This window comes from Rhea americana, unplaced genomic scaffold (genome assembly GCF_003343005.1).
Source record: "Rhea americana isolate MKP2758 unplaced genomic scaffold, rheAme1 scaffold_388, whole genome shotgun sequence".
NCBI lineage: Eukaryota > Metazoa > Chordata > Aves > Rheiformes > Rheidae > Rhea > Rhea americana.
Window position 1 is genome coordinate 90,769 of NW_028186521.1, and position 22,366 is coordinate 113,134.

The window sequence follows — 22,366 nt, forward strand, 5'->3', positions numbered from 1 at the left end:
TGACCTTCTGGAGAGCAGCTCTGCAGAGAAAGACCTGGCAGTGCTGGTGGAAGTCCTGGTGGATGACAAGTTGACCATGAGCCAGCAATGTGCCCTTGTGGCCAAGAAGGGCAATGGTGTCCTGGGGTGCATTGGGAAGAGTGTTGCCAGCAGGTCGAGGCAGGTGATCCTGCCCCTCTCCTCAGCCCTGGGGAGGCCTCATCTTGAGTACTGTGTCGAGATCTGGGCTCCCCAGTTCAAGAGAGACATGGATCTACTGGAGAGAGTCCAGAGTAGGGCTACGAAGATCAGAGGGCTGGAGCACCTGCCCTATGAGGAACGGCTGCGAGAGCTGGGCCTCTTCAGCCTGGGGAAGAGAAGACTGAGGGGGGATCTTATCAGTGTGTACAAGTACCTGAAGGGAGAGTGTCAAGGGGATGGGAATAAACTCTTTACAGTTGTCCCATGTGACAGGACAAGAGGCAATGGGCAGAAACTGAAGCACGGGAAGTTCTGCCTGACCGTGAGGGGGAATTTCTTCCCTGTGAGAGTGATGGAGCACTGGAACAGGTTGCCCAGAGAGGTTGTGGAGTCTCCTTCTCTGGAGATATTCAGGGCCCACCTGGATGCAACCCTGTCTAACATGCTCTAGGTGACCCTGCTTGAGCAGGGAGGTTGGACTAGATGATCTGCAGAGGTCCCTTCCAACCTTACTGATTCCATGATTCTTTGCCACTACTACAGAGAAGGAASAAAAGAAAGGAAAAAATGAAAAGGCAACATCTCCAGAAGTATTTTGGGACCATAAGAAAACCTCTACCTTCTTTGAAAGGTACTGCCTACTCATGTGGTGTCTCAGTCCCCACAATTTCTTGAGATATAAATCTGGGTTCAGCACAGCTAACTGCTCTAAAACATTTAAGAAATCTTCCACTTCAAGGACATGTCACCTATATGGAGATCAATGTTACATTTATCAATCTCTAGCATGGTTCAAATACTGCTAGGATAAACTGAATGTTCCTCATTAAGGTTAGACTATAGGAAAAAGATATAAAGAACAGCTTTCTCTATGCCGTTGCAATYAGTTAATGGTTACTGATATCCAGAGTCATGAGATTTGATTGTTGAAGGATGACAAAGGTGCTATCCTTGGAGCTTCAGCCAACATGCTGCAATCCTATTCTGGGCACCTCATTACCCAAATGATGTTAACCAACGAGCAGTTTAGAGAAATGCATAGCATTATCAGAAAATTAGGAGGACTGAGTTCTGAAGAAGGACATAAAGAACCAAATTTATTCATTTTGTGKTATCTATCTGTACCTTCACAAAGCAGTGAAGAAGCCTGACCTGACTGTGAATACCAACAATCAGCTGAACAATGCAAATTCCAATGAGTAAGAAGAATTACTTAAAGGAATGTGAGCTCTGAAGCCAGAAATAAGTTTGTTCTGTTCCAGAGCTTAGTTACAGCCATCTACCAGGACAATGAGTTCACTAGTAAGCAGGACATTCCCAGACCAGAAAACAAAATCCAGRGTGTTTAGGGGGAAAATCTTCACTAACAGGAACAAACTCATATATCACTCCAGAGAACAGAGTTCTCTGAACTTCTGATTGCCAATTTCAGCCTTTCAGCATTTCTAAGAATTCAAATCTGAAAAAGGTTCCAAGATTCTTTAGATTGTGATTTATGTCATAAGCTGCTCCTTGTGAGATCTTGACTGTCTTTTCTATCTCTCCCAGCAATCTCATTCTCTGGACATAGCATGTTTTGGTGTAGAAATGCTTTGAAATGGGATTTCACTAAAATTCATGACTGCAGCACCCAGGGGATTTCTGTAAATAAAGCGAGATCTGCTGTGATCTATCTCCCTTCAAACCAGCAATGGAATTAAACATCTACACACCAGARTTATTGCCCCTCATCAACTCTTCATTCAATACACTGAACAATCTGAATTGCTTAAGTCTCACAAGCATCTCCTGAATCATTTTGAGGGCCTCTTTTGAATGCTATTCAGTAASTCCAGATTCATCCTGAGGTGTGAATATCTGATTTGTGCAAAGTAATTTTTTAGTGGTTTGCTGCAACTAGATATGCAAGTTCAGATTCCTCYTGAAGTTTATGTCTTTACATATACAAAGTATCACTGTCATACCCTACACAAGCAGATAATTTTAACACAATTATCTTGGAGATACTCATGTCCTTTGCTGAGTTATTTTTTTTTCCAAGGTTATCTTTTCATATTCTGTAATCTGTATTCTCTGCTTGCAGGTATGTTACCTTGCACGGTGACTGTAAYTCTGCTGGAATGTGGCTGTTTAAGTGGGAAAGCGAGAGCACTCTGTAACAGTAACTTGCCTTTACTGTTAGCTATTTCACCAGTGTTTCTGATATTTGCAATCCTTATAAATACAATTTTTTGTCACTATTTTCAACACTGATAGAAGTGTTCAGCTGCTGCAATCAAAAAATTTAAGGAAACCTTTTTAGGACTGGACCCACAGACTGGTACCTTCTTCTTAGCAGAGGTGTTCTGAAATTTGTCACTGAATGACTAATGCATCTAAGACATGTTAGTTCCATTTAATTTATTTATACATATCATATGGTTGTTAAGAAGTCAAAACATACTATACAAACATAGTCCTCATTTTAACAAAGCCTATAAAGCTGTCATGAAATACAACAGGCTTACTTCCATCTTCCATGAAACTATACTGCATGATACTAACTCTATTTTCATTGTCTAATTCTTTGCTGATTGAGTTCCAAATTATTTTATCCATCACTGACGCTAATCTAAGAAAACTATAATTTCCTGCACCACCTGGAATAGCAACAGCGCTCTASCAATCCTTTGGAAATTCACAGATTATCAAGATTTTTTAAGCATTAACATCAGTGATTCAGGCAACTCCTCAGCTAGGTTCTTTTAGACGCTTGGGAATATGTTATTCAAGTCTGTTAATTTGAGTATATTTATTTTTAGCAAATACTATCTCACTTTCTCCTTGGTTACAGCTGGGAAACTTTCTGTTCCAAGCACATCATATGGAATGGATACATCTTCCTGATTTGTTTCAAAGTCAGAACAGAACATTTCTGTTTTTTTTTTAAAAAAAATCAGAATATGCAATTTTATCATTTACATGTAGAAATGGATCTCTATCGGATTTTTTTTTTCTAATGTTCTAAAATTTCTTATCTTTACATACTGGCCTTTGATATTTTCTTTGGCTTCCCTTATCAACCTCCCACACGTTTTAGCTCAAATTAACTGCATTTCCTTCTCCTTTACTCACTAACCTTTCCAATAAGCAGGGGTATACATGTGTCAGTGAGTAATATTTAGCTGCTGCTTCATTATCTCACTAAAGTGGGTGATGTCTTGCCCAGCATTTTTTTCCTGACTTTTGGGCTGCATTTAGCAGTATGTCCTCAAATAACACTTAGATTTTGTTAATTATGTAAAATTTATATTCCCAAACACTGAAAACTCTGAGATTCATAAAAATGACACCCTTTCATCCTTAGGAAATACTTATGGGTTGATGACATATTCTGCACATGACYATTAGAGTTAGAACTAAACCTGTAAATTTTCATATGAGCCATCTAATTTTTTTAATCTGTCAAATGAAATCAATATTAAATTACATTATCTGACAGCAAAAATATTTAACTAGTGGCAAAAGAGATAACAAGAAAATGTTCTCCTGTTGAACTAACCTCTTACACAACAAGTTTTCTCCTTACCCATAAAGAAAGATAACTGATGAGTTCTCTTCAGTATCAACATAGAACACTAACAAGGAAACCTTTCCTACAGGCCTAAAAACATCCCTGTGATATCCTAGGTCAATTATTAATTTCAGTCTTCTTCTCTTCTAATGATGCTTTTGCATGACTGTATAATATATATATCTAAARAATATAAACATATAGATAAAAATTTATATTCATATTTGTATTTAATATCCGTAAGTTCTGTGTGTATACATGCACATGCACAATGCATACACAAAATGAAAGTGCACTTCAGAAAGTGATTTTCTACATCACTAGTTATATGATTTTCAAGGGAAAAATTCAAGTATCTAAAACAGTCAGGCTTAGAGGAAGATACAAAGCTAGATAATACAGACAGTGTTCTTGAATTCTGGGTCAGATAAGGGAAGGTTTTCAAATGCTACATCCTGATAGCTCATCTCTTTGCAATGACACCCTCCAGAYAGGAAACACTAACTACTAGTCCTGTAACTGTTGCACTTTCACAGATAAGCTGCTATTCAGCTGACTCCAGTTAGCCACTGAACATAAGTTGCATAATAAAGTAATTGTCTGCATGGATTTCATTCTGGTACTGGGCATAGAGAGGCAGTCATCTGGTACTCTGTGCAGTAACTAGAAGATTCAAATTCCTCTTCATCCAAAGGTATCTCAAGGAAAAACAACAACAACAACAACAACAAAAAAAAACCAGTTCTGCTTTTTAGAAGGAAGTTTGAAACCTTCCTTCAAGAAACACAGCATCTTTGTGCAGAACTCCAATTCTTACTGGACTTCATCCAGCTATATGTTATTATAACAGTCATATTAATTCCCTCTGCCTTTTAAAGATTATCTACTAGAAACTAGATGTTCTTCAAGATGCATTGTCCACAAGCACTTTCACACTCTGGTTGCATGTACTTCCAAAGAGTCAAGCCCAGATACTTTTTGCCTTAGTAGTATCTGTAGGATTTACTGACCCAGGCAGTCTAAATATAGTATAAAAGAGTAAAGGACATCCTACTCCTACAGTTCATCTCAATCTTTTAATTCCAAGTGAAAGATCTTGGAAAGTATGTTGTGGCTGCACACAGGATACCATACTGCAAGAAAACAGGCAGTTCTAGTCAATAACCTTCCTTCTCCAGTGTATAGCAYTAACTATTAAGTAAAGATAAACATAGGATTGAAGGAGAAGGAAGGTCACAAGAGCCTTACTGAGATATGCCTGGAGAGYCATGAGCATTTCCACCTTAGCTGCCACACAAAGTGTTGCCCTATGTTGCTATCCAGTAAGATAGTCTCTGCACTGAGGTACTGCCTTACCACACCTGTTGTAGGGTGTGAGATATGAAGRAGTTTTCCCAAAAGATTTTGTCAAACGAATAAAGAAAAACGCATTTAAAAAACARAGTGAGAGCTCTATTTTAACTGGTATCTGGAAAGAAAACAACCAGATACAATTCAGATGCCAACATGAGTAAAAACTTTCAGTAGTTCTGCAGGGTCATCTTGTCCTGYAAAAATTGAGGAACCTTATTTAGGGCTTTTGCTCCTTAACCTACCAGAGGTTATTCTCATGAGGAAGACCGTCAGCCACGAGAAACATGTAGGACAGAGACACCACGTAAAAGTCACAACTATTGTCGTCGAAAGTTTGCTGTCCACCCAAAGACTGGATTGGTGGTGGAATCTGCCCTTCTGATTAATACCTGTTGCTTCTCRTCTAGGTAGGTACCAGTGATACAGCCAGAAAAAAACGTAAGCTGCTCAAAGGTGACTATAGGGATTTGGAGTCAAAGGTGGTAGAGACCTAGCAACGTTCTCAATTATTCTGGTGGAAGCAAAAGCCCTAGCAATGTTCTCAATTATTTTGGCCAAAGGAAAAGCATAGTGAGGAACTCATACTTCTGGCAGATCAATGTCTGGCTGTGTAGATGATGCTGCCAGCTATGATTCAGCTTCCTTGATCCTGGCATCTCATTGGAAGATGATGAAGGACTACCAGGAAGAGATTGACCACATGCAGCCAGGAGAGGGAAAAACACCTTTGAGACCACRCTTGCTGACATGGAGAGAAGGATTTGAAACTGGGTTCATCAAAGAATGCGGACCTAAGCCCAGAGATAATAGATGAAGAGCTACAAATAGAGGAGATATACCAGTAAAAGGACCATAAGAGGGACATTCATATTTCTCCTCAGAGGATGCAGTATCCACAGCCTTTCCTCAGGTGCACCATGCTTGGGCAATAAAGATGAAGAAATGCAAGTCCTGCAGTGGTTGAAGGGCTATGATGTGGTCAAAAACTTAAGACAGCATGCATTGATCAGAACATGGCCACAGCTTTGAATAGGCTGCTCAGGAAAGATGGGCAGGGATGGGGATGCACTCCATGTTATGGAGCTCCCTCCTGCAAAGACCTGCAGTATGAAATCAGAGACAAGCCTTCAGAGAATCTCTGGGTCAAGTCTGGAAGGGGAAGGAACACTGGGTCTATTACAGACACCTAAGAGAAGATATTGGATGAGACTCTACAAACAACCAGTGAGCCCTTACCCTCTCAGGAATTTCAGCTATCCAGATGTCTGCTGGGAAGGTAACGTATCATCAGCCAGGGAATCCAGGAGGGTCCTAGACTGCTGGTGACAATTCCCTAACACAAACAATGGAGGGGCCAGTCAGAGCTAATGCTCTGCCTGGCTTGCTGCTTACAAACAGAAAAGAATTGGTGATGAATGTGATCACAGAGGGCAGCCTGGACTGCAGCAGTCATGAGATGACTAAGTTCAGCATGTGCAGTAAGGCTGGAAAGGTGACTAGGAAGAGCTAGGGCTCAGGACAGAAGATTTCAGCYTATTTAGAAAACTGTCTGGAAGCAACTCCTGGGAAGCAGCTGCAAAGGGAAGGAGGTGCTAATTTTTAAAGAAAACTTACTGCATCCTCAGGAGGAATTCCCCCTGTTGTGGGTGCATATACCCAGAAAGACTATGTATTTTTGCAGGTTTCCTTAAGGTATTCCTTAAGGTTAAGGTATTGAACTTCTTAATGGACTAAAATGCATAAAGAGAGCATAGAAGAAGCAGAAACACTGACGGACACTAGAACAATAAAAGCATTTCCCAAGCACATAGGGACAGTATCTGGAAGGYCAAAGTCCAAGCGGAGCTAGGACTATTAAAGGGCATTAAGTATAAAAAGGACAGCTTCTACAGGTACACTAATAGTAAAAGAAACTTCAGGGAAAATGCAAGTCTGCTGATGAGAGCTCAGTCATGGGTGATGCAGACATGACTGAGGTACCTGACTGTATCTCAGGTTAGGTTCTTARAAGAATGTTGTATTTGGTTCTACAAGGCTAGGTAGGATTCACTAGAGAGGGCTGAGGGAGTTGCTGAAGTAATTGGGAAGCCAATGTCTATTCTCTGAGAAATTCTGGTAATTTGAAAGGTCCCAGACAACTGGGAAATGCTAACATGATACTTAACCTCTGAGGAAGGTAGTCAGCCCCTCCTCAGCCTTGGAGAGGCTAAGAAGTATGGCCTCTTTGTGCCCAAGTAAGTGAAGGACAAGAAGGCAACCAAGAACAGTCAATATGGATTACCAAGAGCAAATTGTGCTTGACCAATATGGCTGTTTTCTGTGACAAAACAACTGGTTCTGTGGACAAGAGGAGAATGGTGGATGTGCTATACCATAACTCTAGTAAGACTGCTAGCATCAACTTCTACAGTGTTCTCTTTTGGAAACTGAGGGACTATAGATAGGATGAATGGACTGATTTCTCAGGTGAGCTCAGAACTGACTGGATTGCTGGGTGAAAAGGGMCCAAACAGTGATCAATGGCTAGACAGCTGGCAATGAGCAGACTACCAGTCCTGGGGCCCATCTTGGTCAACACCTTCATCAACAATACAGATGATGACTTAGAGTTCACCCTCAGAAAAAGTGCAGATAATATTAAACTAGGGGGACTGTCTAACATGGTGAAAGGCAGAGCTTCAAACCAGAGGGGCCTTAATAAATGAAGACTGTGCTAAGAGAAACCTCATGAAGTTCAATAAAGGGAAGARCAAAGATGTACATCTGGGGTGGAATAAGCCAACAAGGCTCAGAGAAGATTGCCCAACTAGCAGTTCTGTCGAAGAGGCTGAGAAAGGATTTATGGTGACTGCCAGCCTGAATATGAGCCAGCAGTGCACTCTCAAAGAGAGTAAGACGAGCTGCATATTGGGCTACATAAAGAGCAGCATGACCAGCAGATTGAAGGAAGTTATTACCTCTCTTGCTCAGCTCTGCTAAGGCTGTACTGGGAATATTGTGCTCAGTTTTTGGCTACCAAGTTCAGGACATCTGGGAAAAAAGAAATAAGAAGGTCCACGCCTAGATCACACAACCTATGAGGAGAAGCTGAAGGGGCTAGACTAGTATAGTCTGGAGTAGAAGAGGCTAAGGGGTCATCTAAAAGCAGCCTACAACTGTTTGAAGGCACTTACAAAGATGGCTGAGCCGAACTCTCTTTGGAAGTATTAGATGGCATAACAAAGGCTGGAATTGTGTATTCTTGTATTCSTCAGGTCAGACTTTAGGAAAACTTTCTTCCCAAGAGGCTGGTACAGCCTCAGAACAGATCACCCATAAAGGCTGTGACAACACCTTTGCTGGAGGTTTCTACGCTTGGCTAGGCAAGGCCATAGCTGACCTAAGGTAGTCTCTTCTAAGCACGATCTCCAAAGGCAACAGTTAGGTGGGCTGAGAATTCACTGTACTGCTGGGTGAAAAGATAGTGACCAATGGTCCAGCCAATACTTCTGTGATTCTGTGGAGAAGAGAATATACAGCTGTATGTTCAAAACCTGGTTTAGGAAGAAGATAAGCACAAAATTACAGTTTCACTGTGAAACAAAGTAATTCACTGATGGAAAAAAAAAAAAAAACTCAGAAATCCCCTGAGAGCTCTGACAGGGAATGATGGGAGAATATTCTCTCCACTTTCCCACAGAAGATACTGTATTTGTACAATCTCCCACAGAGATTGTACTAAGATACACACACAAGGAACTAACAGAAATTCTCTCCTCTTTAGGATGTCTGAAAGACTAACATGTAACTGSGCCACAAGTTTCCAAAATCAATGAGGATTTGATTGTATCTCAGGCTGAAGAGCCACAGAGATGCATCTGCTAAATATCTTTTATTATTAAAAAGAATATTTATCACTGGAAATGAACAGTCTTCACAGCAATACGACATCCAGACCACTGAGTGAAAAGCTGTCCAGTTTCCAGAGATAGCTAAGAAAAATGTCTGGGAGACTGAAGACCCTGTGAAAGTGCACTCAGCAGCTAAAGAGAGCTAGCTGCAGTGCCAAGYAGCCAAGTCCTGCCACTATTTAAGAGAAAGATGGAGGCATCTATCACAACACAGTCATAGTGTGGCTTTTAGGGCTATACACAGAATGAAGCCAGGCCCAAAACCATAGCACAGGGTGTCTGGGGTATGGTGTAACATTCTTGCTTACCGCTATATTGTTCAACCCACCTAGACATGTGGATCTCTGCAATACTGACCTTGAAGAAAGGCTTCTGCTACTGAAGTATTTGGCCCACCATGAGCTGGATATGACTTCTGTGAGACAGATGGACTGCGCTGAGAAAGCAAGCATCCTGGAGACTGAGAAAATAAACCAGCCCTCTTCCTGAGATTATGAAATTATCATGCTCAAAATCACCCTCCAAAGACTGAAACTCCAAATAAAAGCACTATGTCCTGGTCAGTGAAGCCACCAGATCTTGAGTACAATTTGTCATATCCTAAAGTAGACTCTAGATTAGGTCATATGAATTACTCCCTGATTTATTCGGTCTCCAGCATCTGTATTGGCAGCCTAGACAATGCGCTCAATGCACACAATGTAGGCACTCAGCTAATTGAAGCCTGAAGTGAGGTGAGACACAGCATGTATCTCTATTAAAGGCAGTGTCTTGAGATCATTTCTCTCTGTGATGGCACAGTAGCACCACAGGATGCAGGATCACAGCTCTATTTAGGAAATTACAGTGCCCCACGGAAAACTGGCACCTGGATGTTGAAAAGTGAACGAGAACATTGACAACCCACTGTTGGCCAAACTAACTAGAAAAGCTAACCATGTGCTTTTATGTTACAGCTGCTTCCAATCACTCTACTTGGAGCATATGCGATGGAAGTACAGCTGAAAGAGATCCTAAGTAAACACTGAGGTTACTTATCTAGGTATTTATATACCCGGAGAGACTGTGGGAGAACTGGTGTGAGGTAGCACATATCAGCGCTAGAAGAACAAGGGCAGAGCTTAATGCCTCTGACTGGGCTGTCCTAAGAAGGTAGAAGCCCTGAGATTTTTCTTTCCCTTTGTATTCCTGGAACATCTCATATTAACCAATGCAAAAGGCAGGACTACCTATGGCTGATCTCAATCATGCTCACCACAGATGGTGAAGGTCACTAAGAAGACAGGGCAGCCTTGTTATTTGTGGTGAACTGATGATCTTCCTTGACAAGACCTGATGATAAAAAATAAATCTGCTTTAGCCTAAGTATCTGCAAAATAGGATCCTTTGATTCTTGGATCAGCAGCTAACAAAGGTGTGAAGCAGCTGCTGCTAGAGTTTCATTTGGACTGCTTTTCTTAAAACCTGGGTAGATTAATATTTTGGAGGTATCTGGGCCTTTACCAGGTAAATGAACAAAGCAGTGACTATGTCCATCTGAAAATACAGCCAGAGGCACTTGGAAGCGTGACAGATATACCATGACAGTATCAGGGAAAGGGAAAGACAGAGATTATGAAGTAAATGAAAAATTAAAGCCGAGAGTGAGAAAAGGTTCACGAGGAAAATGCTGACAGATAGCAAGACAAATCAAACTCTGACTCAGCTGGATCACTTGGCAGACTTGAGGGACAGGCAATGCTCTGTCTATTTTCTGCATTCAGACAGCTTGAAGTGTAGCAGTGAGGCAGGAAGTCTCTGGCCAGATTCATAATGTGGATGGGCACTCAAAGGAAAACAAACCATGATGCATTTCTCTGTTCTACATGTGTGATACACAAAATGATCTGTGGATCCAATCCGTCTTGCAAGCTTTATTTTTCTCAAGGCAGAATTTTTTCCCTTTGAGCATGTCACTAAATAGGCCAATCACATGCCAGGTATTTTACAGTTTCCCTGTTAGCTTACACAAATCTTAAGTAATGATAAAATTAGTGGATAAAATCTTAAGTAATGGTGAAATTGGGATCAGAATCCTACCTAAAACACACTGCAGAAAGCAGGGGCTGAGTCAACACAAGAAGGAAGAGATTTAGCATTTGTGATCATTCCACGTGTTCTTGGTGAGATTTTTTAAAAAATCTGCTCACTCCAACACGAACAGAAGCCTTAGGTTTTTAGACCTCATGAGAGATCGGATTTGAAGCTTGACAAAGGAGAGCAGAAAAAGCAACAAGTCTAGCAAGCTGGGAAGAAAAGAGAGTGTCCCTCTGTGGAAGGYGAGTAAGAGTCATATATTTTCATCTATTAAGGTATTTTACAGCTGCAAATACTTCCTATTTCTCCCTGTAGGGGACTCTGCTGGTTTAAGGGTCTCAGTATAAGCTGTGAGGGCAAAATTTTAATTACACTTCTGACGCTTGAATTTCTGTTGATAGCTGGCTTTGTARGACTGAGGTTATTTCTTTCCACACTCCAGATTACCTCTACCAGAGCTYAAAGGTAGAAGAGAATCAGAGATGAAGATTCATAAAAGAGCCATGCAACCTAGCACAACAGACCCTTCTGTTAAAATTGTGGAATAAGCAYCTCCAGTGGAGATGAAAAAGCATGCAAAGGATGTGACTATGTAAAGGCTACAGACATGATGATGGGTAGTTACTGTTAACTTATGTGATTATAGGCTAATTACCATAATCACAAAGGCGCAGAGGAACGACAGGTAGAGGAACCCCAATAACCCAATCAGTGTCAACGGAGCACCCTGACTGCACAGGAGGATGGTCAGCCCATGGTCTGCATGTGACACTCATCGGACAAGTCAACAGGAGAGGCTCTCTCCAGATCACCTTGYAGACTGAGGGAACTACTGCCTACAGGGGTAAAGGACCCATTACAGGATGCCAAAGCAGGAAAAGGAAGGGAACAATGTGGGCCAGGGAAGAACAAGCATGGAAGAGTAGAGGGAGAAAGGGACAGAAGGGGTCAGTCGAGTGTAAACAGATTGCTGGTCAGTATGTGCACCTTGCCATGCCTTGCATTCTGTTCTATTACACTCTGTTTCTAATCATTTTYCTGGATGAGCATATTCTCTGTTTTCTGAATGTCTCTGTGTGAGAAGGTCTAAGTGCCAGCAACCGGGGATTGGGCCATGGGTGGTAGGGGCCTGTAAGTCTGGGGTGCCAGTAACATGCATATTTTATGTCAAATTTGCTAGCTACTTCAAGCCAGACTAGCCAGCAAGTAGAATAAGAGGCTTGGTGCCAGGTATTGAAGAGTCCATAGGTCTAGGCCAGATACTGGAGGGACCACGGGTCTGTGAGTCATTCATTGGTAAGGCCATATGTCTGGATCAGCTAACAGGAAGACTGGTTTGTATGTATGTGTGTCTGTGCACCTGGGGAGACCAGGAGATCTCCTGGGGGGATCACCTGGGGAGACCAGCTGCTGTGTAGGCTAAGCRTCTAAGGCCAGTTACTGGGGAGAGCCGACGTGTGGGTGTGTCTGTGTGCATGTGTGCACGTGAGGTGGTCTGAGTACCAGCAACTGGACCAGGGCTGCAGGTCTCAGGGGTTCAYATGCCCAGATGCCAGCAACTGCAAAAACCAAGGGTCCTAAAGGCCAGCTACTGGAGATGAAATGTCTAAGGCCAGCTACTAGCAGGATCCATATTATATATATGTGTATACACAACTATATTCTCCACTAATGAGGTTTCATTCTGATCAGCTGGAGAGGGAAACACGATCCGGTCATTCGTGCTGTTCGTGTTTGCATGAGTGCTGTGTGTTTTCCATTAGTGTTGAATTATGTGGCTGGCTGAGTGTATGTGTGTTTGTGTTCCTACTCAGGATACATGCTCAATCCTGCTATTGACTGGACATGGGAACTTGGACCTGCAGCAGGCCCATGTCCACTGGGCAACTGGATTCAGAAGCTCCTGACAATTACTATGGAGTTGTTGCTTTTTTCTTCAAGATTATCTTTGTCTATTCCTTGTGGAAGGTGAAATTTTCCACCTTCATAGTTTAACATACTACAGGTAAGTCAGGTTTTGCATTACAGTTGCTATGAGGCAGTTGCTMTTAATCCATCCAACAGCTTCAGTACTAAACACTGAATTTGCTGGAACTTCTGCTCACAGTTTAAACACTAGTTTCCCCTCTGCAGGCCTCTTCAGTAGGATGGTATTTGCTACCTCTTTAATTCACCATCAGCTGGACCTCCAGATATACTTTTGAGGGGACAGCTCTGCTCTTTTTGTTCAGTCAGACCTCCTCATGCCAATAACCCAAAGAAAAAAAATAATTCACTATCTTCCCTAAAGGAGAACATACAAACATACCGCATGGAGGAAATCRAACTGCTTTATCAGCTATTAGAATTCTTCAAGCCTTTACCTCCAAACATTCATGCTCAGTCATCCTTCTCTCAGCTTCAGAGGCTTATTTAACTCCTGAATTAGTGTGAATAAGACTGCAATAGTTCAGGGCTTGCTTGGAGCTCTAAGAAATGTCCTTGTCATCTGCTTCTTATACGAAAAAGCTGTTCCGTGCTTGTCAGGGCACCTGTTTCCCACCACTGGGCAATCCCAGCTCTTACACCAGGGAACATTTTGCAGCCCTTAAATGCACCTCCAGTCTTTCCACATAAACTTCTTTATTTGGATTCGCTAATTTTAACATGAAATCCTGTACCTTACACATGTCTGTTTATTTAGGACTAATCTCCAAAACTAAGTAAAGTTTAAARCTAAAAGAGTAAGGATTAATTTCAGCAGGAGATGGGCTCAGGTTATGAGTTACAAGACTGGAAATGAAGTCACAGATTTAAAATGCCCATGTAATTTTGATCTAAATTTAACTGCTGAGCACACCTCTAATCTATGAACTTGGATAGAAGGATGAAGATGTGTCCCAGAGACCTATACAAGGCTTCAAGCAACATCTCCTTTTCTGAATGTTGCCCCCAGTATATGACTTTACATTACAGCAAAACTGATGTGCTCATTCTAAACCCAGTTCAAGCTTCTCTCCTAAATGAAACTACACATTCTTACTGTGCTTCTTGGAGTAGATCTAATCATCATGTAGCCACAGCGAAAGACAGTTCAACTAGCTGCTCCAATGGAAAATTAACCCTGCTGAGGGCAGGTTACCAGCTACCTGCACTCCTTCTGCAGCTGAGCATTCAAGTCGCGAGGGAGGGGAGAGGGACTGCAACGTTGAGCCAGGGCAAGGCTGCTGTATTGCAGCACTAACCGGCTCATTGTACCCCATGTGGCTTTATACATGTTTAAAATTCTTTCTTGCCTTACAATGTTTCTTACACTACACATCAGAGAAAGTATCAGCTCTGTAATGATTTTGTCAGGTTTGTGATAATTGGTACTTTACTGGCTTTCATTAGAGGCTACAGAAGATGCATTAGCAATAGAGATGACAGAATTGGAAGTAGGACATTTGGGTCAAGCAGACTTCCAGTATCCTCTTGTTCATAGCTTTCAGGTGACTTTCAAGCTGTTACAATTTTGCCCATGTGTAGGATGGAAAAAGCCAAAAGCCTCGCTGGGAGCTGCTTATTAGAAGGTTCAGCACAAATATTGGAGAGGAATCTGGGTCCCACTAACTGTGATAAGGATATCTAAGGAAAAATGGCCCAACTAATTGTAAGGCTGCTCAGATATCCTCAAGCCTGGCTCCATTTGCCTCTTCTTGCTGAAGTCTACAAGCTGCCACAGCGGAGCAAGTGGGATTCCATRTATTCCAGACGGCATGCAGCTCCACTTCTTGTCACTGAAACTTGCTTCTAGTGCTGCTGCCTATACTACAGCAATGTAATAAACATGGACACGGCATCAGCCACGGGAGTTTCCATTTTCCCCAAAACCTACAGCACATTTAGCACCTTGCCACAGACACAGAATTGCGTAGTGGTTGAAGTTGGAAGGGACCTCTGGAGATCATCTAGTCCAACACCCCTGCTCAAGCAGGGTCCCCTCAAGCACATTGTCCAGGACCCCATCTCAATAGCTTCTGAACATCTCCAGGGGAGGAGACTCCACAACCTTTCTGGGCAACCTTCTCTTCCAGGCTGCTTGGCCTGTACTGGTGCAGGTGGTTATTCCTCCCAAGGTGCAGGACTCTGCACTTCCCAGTACTTAACTTCATCAGGTTCCCTTTTGCCCAGCTCGCCAGCCTGTCTCCAGCCACTCCTCCTTGTTTTACATCATCAGCAAACTTGCTGAGGGTGCACTCTGTCCCTTCATCCAGGACACAGATGAACAGCTTGAACAAGATTGGACCTGAGGACTGAAGTACCTGAAGGGAGGGTGTCAAGGGGATGGGGACAAACTCTTTTCAGTTGCCCCGTGTGACAGGACAACAGGCAATGSGCAGAAATTGAAGCACAGSAAGTTCCGCCTGACCGTGAGGGGGAATTTCTTCCCTGTAAGAGTGACGGAGCACTGGMMCAGGTTGCCCAGAGAGGCTGTGGAGTCTCCTTCTCTGGAGATATTCAAGGCCCGCCTGGTTGCAACCCTGTCTGACATGCTCTAGGTGACCCTGCTTGAGCAGGGAGGTTGGGCTAGATGATCTCCAGAGGTCCCTTCCAACCTTACTGATTCTATGACTCTATGATGCAGGACTGACCCCTTGGGGGACACCACTAGCTACACGCCTCCACTCCAACTAAACTTTGTGTCACTGAGCAAAAACCTCTGAGCTCTGCCTTTCAGCAGGTTCTCAGCGCATTTCACAGTCTGCTCATCTCACCTGCATTTCCTGAGCTCAACTATGAGCATGYTATGGAAGATAGCGTCAAAAGCCTTACTGAAGTCAAGGTAGACAACATCCACTGCTCTCTGCTCATCTACCCAGCCAGTTATTCCTTCATAGGCTATCAGGTTGGTTAAACATGACATCCCCTTTGGGAGTCCATGCTGACTACTCCTGATCACCTTATCCTTCATACGCTTGGAGGATCCAGAATGAACTACTGCATCACCTCTGAGGTCACCTCAGGGACTGAAGTGAGGCTGACTGGCCTGTAGTTGCCTGGGTCCTCCTTGCCCTTTTTGAAGACTGGAGTGACACTGGCTTGCTTCCAGTCCTTAGGCACCTTCCCAGTTCTCCAGGACCCTTCAAAAGTGATGGAGAGTGGTCTAGCAATGACATCTGTCAGCTCTCTCAGCACTCGTGGGTGCATCTCATCAGAGCCCATGGACTTGTGAATGTCAAGTTTGCTTAATGATCTCTAACCCAATCCAGCTCCACCAAGGCAGCTTTTCTTCAGGCTTTCTCCCTGGTCTCCAGTGTGTGGGATTCCCGAGGGCCAGTCTTAGCAGTAAAGACTGAGGCAAAGGAGGTATTCAGTACCTCGGCCCTTTCTGCATGATTTGTCACCAGGGCCCCTGTCCCATTCATCGGTAGCACAACTGGCCCCTAGCTTTCTAAACAGGCTTTCCATCAAGTACTGATTCAAGTTCAAGTCTCATCAYTGTATCTCAGGCTCTTGGTCTGGAAAAAGCATTACTAAAAAGATCCCATGGAGTACTGAAGGGAGATCTGTGGTATATCAACTAACTGCCCATTACAGAGGTGATGAGCACATCTGGAAAGACATTTTTTTCCAGTGTAAACTTTAGGCTGTGGAATAAATCACACAGCAGCTGAGCTTGAGCAAAGCCTCACCTYCACCTTCTCCGGGCCTTAGAAGCATTTCTGCAACTAGTAAAATTTCATATTCATGTGCTAGAAACATGCAGCTCTGCTTACCTTACACTACACGCAACCACAACTGACACCATCACCATTACATTGACCAATGTAAATATAATACCGCATTACTGCCTTTAAAGCTTCATGATGCACAGCTACAGTAAGCTAAATCACGTAACATGCCTGTATATTGACATATCTGTTCAGCGAGCTTTACTCAGAATTTGCGGTGAGAAGACTCGTAGCAACTTCACTACAATTCATGTTACAATCTTTCACACGAAGCTCCCCTTCCCAATTCCACTTAACACATGCAATCATTTCAGACTCAGTATCGACTAGGTGTTACTCCAGCTCTTCCATCACTGTTGCTCCCTTGGTAGAGGCAGGATTCATCTTGCATCATTTCCTGCATCTACAGGATATACATCTCCATTTGAAATAAACTCCCTGGAATCCCTTTACAATTAAGGCACAGAAACAGACACCTTGTCTGGGTGATTCACAAACACTATAATCTTTCCTCAACTGGCTTGTTGTAACAACCTTTTTCCTGGCTTCAAGAAATATAGACTTGGTCTATCCCTACTATATCTATTTGGAATGAATTCTGAACATGATTTCAATTTTAACACCATAGTAATTTCTTCTACCTTTTGTTCATATAGTGACGAAAATCTCTATAAACATTCACAAATGTAATATTATTGTTCTCTTTTAAATCACTCCTTAAAAGTATCCTCTGTTGTGTTCGCTAGAAGATTAAGCAGCTGATACGCAAAGACTTCCCCGCCACGCTAGGCAATATTATCTCATTATCTCTGGTATTCCAGTGTGTACCGAGGCACAACAATCATCTCTTGTATTACTCAGATGCAACGTACTCATACAGCACTTAGCGCAGTGTTGTCCTGATTTACTACTGAGGTTCTAGTCATACATTAACAGAAACAACAACAATAAATAATAACAATGCCAAGCTACAAGAACAAGTAGGTGCTCTCATTGCAGGAGACTTGCCAGCCAACTTCTGAACCTTGTCCAAATTTTCAGTTACATTTCTTTGCCTGTGTTCCAGGGAGAAAGCATACTAGAGTTTAGTCTCTCTATACCCTGCTGAACCCTCTAGTCACTTTTTTTTTTTTACACGAAGTTGCCAATGACAACAAACTTTTTGTTTTTTTTCTTGTTTTTGAATATAACATAGAAAATCCAGTCAATTGTAACCCTAAAGCAGAGCAAAGGCTGTACACAGTCCTTATCATGACTTTCTCAAGAAGGGGAAAGAGCTAATAAAGAGCWACAAAAACAGCAGAGTGCTATACTATCTGCTAAATCTACTTCTTCTCTACACGCTCCAATTCTTATACCACAGACTACACTAGACAAAGCTCTAATTACTACCAGTATGAAATGATCCTGAATTGGCCTCTAGGAAAGGCATTTAATGAGTGTTTTCACTGACTTCCCCCCCCCCCCCATAATTCCAGTTAGCAGAAGGGGACGTACCAGCCTGTTTTCTGGCATGGAAAGTATATATCTGCCTGAGCTACTATATCTGAAGAACATTGGTTTATGAAGACATCAAGGCAGCAGGCATTTTAATAAATATTGTTACCCAGCTCTCAAACCACCTTATGAGGAAAAATAATTTTGTGCAAGATGTAGGCCCTTGTACTGCAGAGGAAGATACTGCTGGCAGTCACCAGTCATTCTCCTTGCTGTGTCTGGGCTTACCTCAATCAAAAAGTCTCCTGTGCGAAGCCCTGCTCTCCAAGCAACGCCTTCCACATCCACTGATTCCAGATACTGCAGTGCAGGGAAGGCTGGGGTTGGGGTGAACTCCTCAATTGGGGTTTCAGCTGCAAAAGACAGAGAGAGACTGAGATAGTCTAGCTAAAACCAAGCAGGAGGTGGCCAATAGTGTCCAGAAGCCTAGAAAAAAAACTCTATAAATTGGATTAGAAAGAACATGCATACAAGGCTCAGCTTGACTTTGGTGCAGGAACCAGAGCTGGTACTACGTGTCCAGTGTTCATCAGCTTAGACCCTGACCGATGCTTATCTACCACAGAGCCTCCCAAAAGTCATATACATTCCCATAACGTCTCTAAAGCCTCATTCACCTCCCAGTAACACAGATAAAACTGCAACGATATCTCTAAATAACGTTAGGAGTGGTGGAACTCATCTGTTCTGAGTTTAGACTACAGTTGTCTGTATTTGAGTCAGGAGCTCCAGGACCCTTACACAGTCAACAGAGAGAAACAGCCGCTAACCACACAACCACAGAATAGTTTGGGTTGGTAGAGACCTCTGGAGAGCATCTGGTCCAACCTCCCTGCTCAAGCAGGGTCACCTAGAGCACATTGCCCAGGATTGTGTCCAGATGGCTTTTGAATATTTCTAAGGATGGAGGCTCCATAACCTCTTTGGGCAATCTGCTCCAGTGCTATGGCATCCTCACAATGAAAAAGGGTTTTCTTAYGTTCAGTTGGAATTTCCTGTGGTTCATTGCCTCTTGTCCACCTGTGCTATCTTAGAAACCCGCTTTTGGTATCCTAGAGTGGTGCCTCTCTCACTACTGRTCCTACATGACTAGCTCATACAGTCTCTTGTTGATGGATGTCTACATTAGTCACATGAATTTCACTCTTTATCACTTAGGTTTTAAATACGTTCCTGGTTAGAAAATCTGCTCCTGCAGATTTCCAGGGAGGGAAGTTTCTCAGACAGACAGAGGCAGTGCACATATATTATTCAGCCCCATCCCATCTTGCTTTAATGCCCATCCAGAATGAAGGAATTTTGCATGGGAGACGCCCAATTCACAGCAGAGGAGAGCAGGGGGCACTTGTGCCTTGTGTGATGTGATGAAGAAATAGGCTTTCTTTGTCTGTTTTTCATGAAGACTATTGCAGATGTTCAGAAACATCAGATTCAGGAAGGAAATGATGTAGAYAGGCCACAGGAACTCTTTACATACATACTCTTTTCAAAGTCTGGCTAGACTTTGCTTGTCTGATACAGYAGATGAGTTGCTTTCCTTGCCACTGAGTATAGCAACTTTGGCTGTTTCAGGGGCTAGTTACAATTCTCAGAAAAGATTTTACTTTCCCCTTCGTATATTGTGAACAGAACTGCTGACTGTGTACCTGCTTTTGTGCAGAGGGGATTAATGTGTTACTACGTAAGACCATGTGATTAGATCACTGAAGTCTGCTTCAGTAGGGCCTTACATGGCTAGAAACATAAAAAGTGGACCCACGAGAAGCTTGGGACACCTCTTTTCTAAGGGCAYGCTATCTCATTACTGGCTCTTATATGTTACCAGAAACATGAGCTTTCTTGATAATCAACTCCACAGAAAAGGGAAAGCTAGAGAAGTAACCTTTCCAAGGAAATTGCTTCTTCCTYGCACTATAACAAATGGCCATATGTTTCTACAGTCTTCTAGAGAACAGCATCTATATGGGGGTCACTCTCAATCCTATCTCCACTTCGTGGTAGTCCCAAGATTAGAGAAAGGAYTGTGCCACCTCCTGTGAATTCCACTGTAATGATTTTGGAGCTGTTCTCATCTGGTAGCAGTTTCCAAGATGAAGTTCAAGATAGGCTATGAGTTACAGTGCTCAGTAAGTTCTTTGTGGGGAGGGGGAGAAATTACATAATCCTGAAACCAAGTATGCCAATTATTCTGCTTTCTCTGCCTGTACAAACAAAAAGAAAGTTTCAGGTCACATGGCTCTGTCAGGGCCAAATACAATTACCAACCTATTAGGAACAAAATGTGGCTGAAAGAAACAGACACACATTGACAGATCTGCACTCTCCTGAAAAAGAATGATGCATACTGGAAGGTCARCTGGTGGGTTTCATTAACCTCTGTCTACCTGGAATACTCACTTTGATCAATGTTAGTTGTCAAATAACAGATCACATTTGTATGGCTAAGGTGCTTTCCTATAACAGCAGTCCTTCTGCTGAGTAKTTCTTGAACATACATAAATCACAGTAGGAGACGGAGTTAACAAGCCAACTGTTTTTTTTAATGACTCAGCATATCAGGCACTAGGATATTAGTGCATAAAAATTAAACATTTTAGATACTGACCAATGGCTGGTTTAGAGTATGACCCTTCAACTTGCTCAGTTTCAAAGTGTTTGATGCACAGCTTCTGGCACTGAATGTGTTGATCGCAAAATCACAGAATGGTTGAAGTTGGAAAGGGCCTCTGGAGATCATCTAGTCTAACCTCCCTGCTCAAGCAGGGTCCCCTAGAACACATTGCCGAGGACGCTGTCTCAAAAACTTCTGAATAACTCCAGAGAAGGAGACTCCAAATCCACTCTGGGCAACCTGCTTCAGGCCTCTGTCACCCTCACAGTAAAGACATTTTTCCACATGTTCAGATAGACCTTTCTGTGTTTCAGTTTGTGCCCACTGCCTCTTGTTCTATCACTAGGCACCATGGAAAAGAGTCTAGCCCCATACTCTTTATCCCTCTCTTCAGATACTTATGTACAGAGTATGTAGATATGTGGTGAGGAAGGCTAAGGCCCAGCTGGAATTGAGTCTGGCAAGGGATGTCAAGGACAACAGGAAGGGCTTCTTCAAATACATCAGCAGCAAGAGGAGGACTAGGGAAAATGTGGGCCCACTACTGAATGGGGCAGGGGCCCTGGTGACAAGGATACAGAGAAGGCAGAATCACTGAATGCCTTCTTTGCTTCAGTCTTCACTGCTAAGGGCAGCCCTCGGGAATCCTGGAGCCTGGTCGTGAGGGAGAAAGTCTTGAGAAGGGAAGACTTTCCTTTGGTTGAGGAGGAAAGGATTAGAGACCTTCTGGGCAAGCTTGACATCCACAAATCCATGGGCCCGGATGGGATGCACCCACWRGTACTGAGGGAGCTGGYRGATGTTGTTGCCAGGCCACTCTCCATCATCTTGGAAAGGTCCTGGAGAACTGGAGAGGTGCCTAAGGACTGGAAGAAAGCCAGTGTCACTCCAGTCTTCAAGAAGGGCAAGAAGGAGGACCCAGGCAACTACAGGCCAGTCAGCCTCACCTCCATCCCTGGAAAGGTGATGCAACAGCTCATTCCGGATGTCATCTCCAGGCATATGGAGGAAAAGAAGGTGATCAGGAGTAGCCAGCATGGATTCATGATTCACCAAGGGGAAATCCTGCTTAACCAATCTGAGAGCCTTCTCTGATGGAAGGACTGGCTGAGCAGATGAAGGGAGAGCAGTGGACATTGTGTACCTTGACTTCAGCAAGGCTTTTGACACTGTCTCCCATAACATCCTCCCAGGTAAGCTCAGGAAGTGTGGGTTAGACAAGTGGACAGAGAGGTGGGTTGAGAAGTGGCTGAAAGGCAGAGCTCGGAGGGTCGTCATCAATGGCGTGGAGTCTAGTTGGAGGCCTGTGGCTAGTGGGGTCCCCCAGGGCTCAGGACTGTTCAACWTCTTCATCAATGACCTGGACRAGGGGACAGAGTGCMTCCTCAGCAAGTTTGYYGATGATACGAAGCTGGGAGGAGTGGCTGATACACCTGAGGGCTGTGCTGCCATTCAGAGAGACCTGGACAGGCTGGAGAGCTGGGCAGAGAGGAACCTCCTGAGGTTCAACAAG

General features: G+C 43.1%; 1 protein-coding gene across 1 annotated transcript in view; it reads right to left on the reverse strand.

The window, feature by feature from the left end:
• Positions 1-22,366, reverse strand: part of LOC146591093 (SH3 and multiple ankyrin repeat domains protein 3-like) — a 184,340-nt gene that overhangs the window by 63,189 nt on the left and 98,785 nt on the right. The window contains exon 6 of the mRNA XM_085313471.1: positions 18,471-18,595. Coding sequence (XP_085169597.1) covers positions 18,471-18,595 — 125 coding nt within the window. The remainder of the gene's footprint in view (positions 1-18,470; positions 18,596-22,366) is intronic.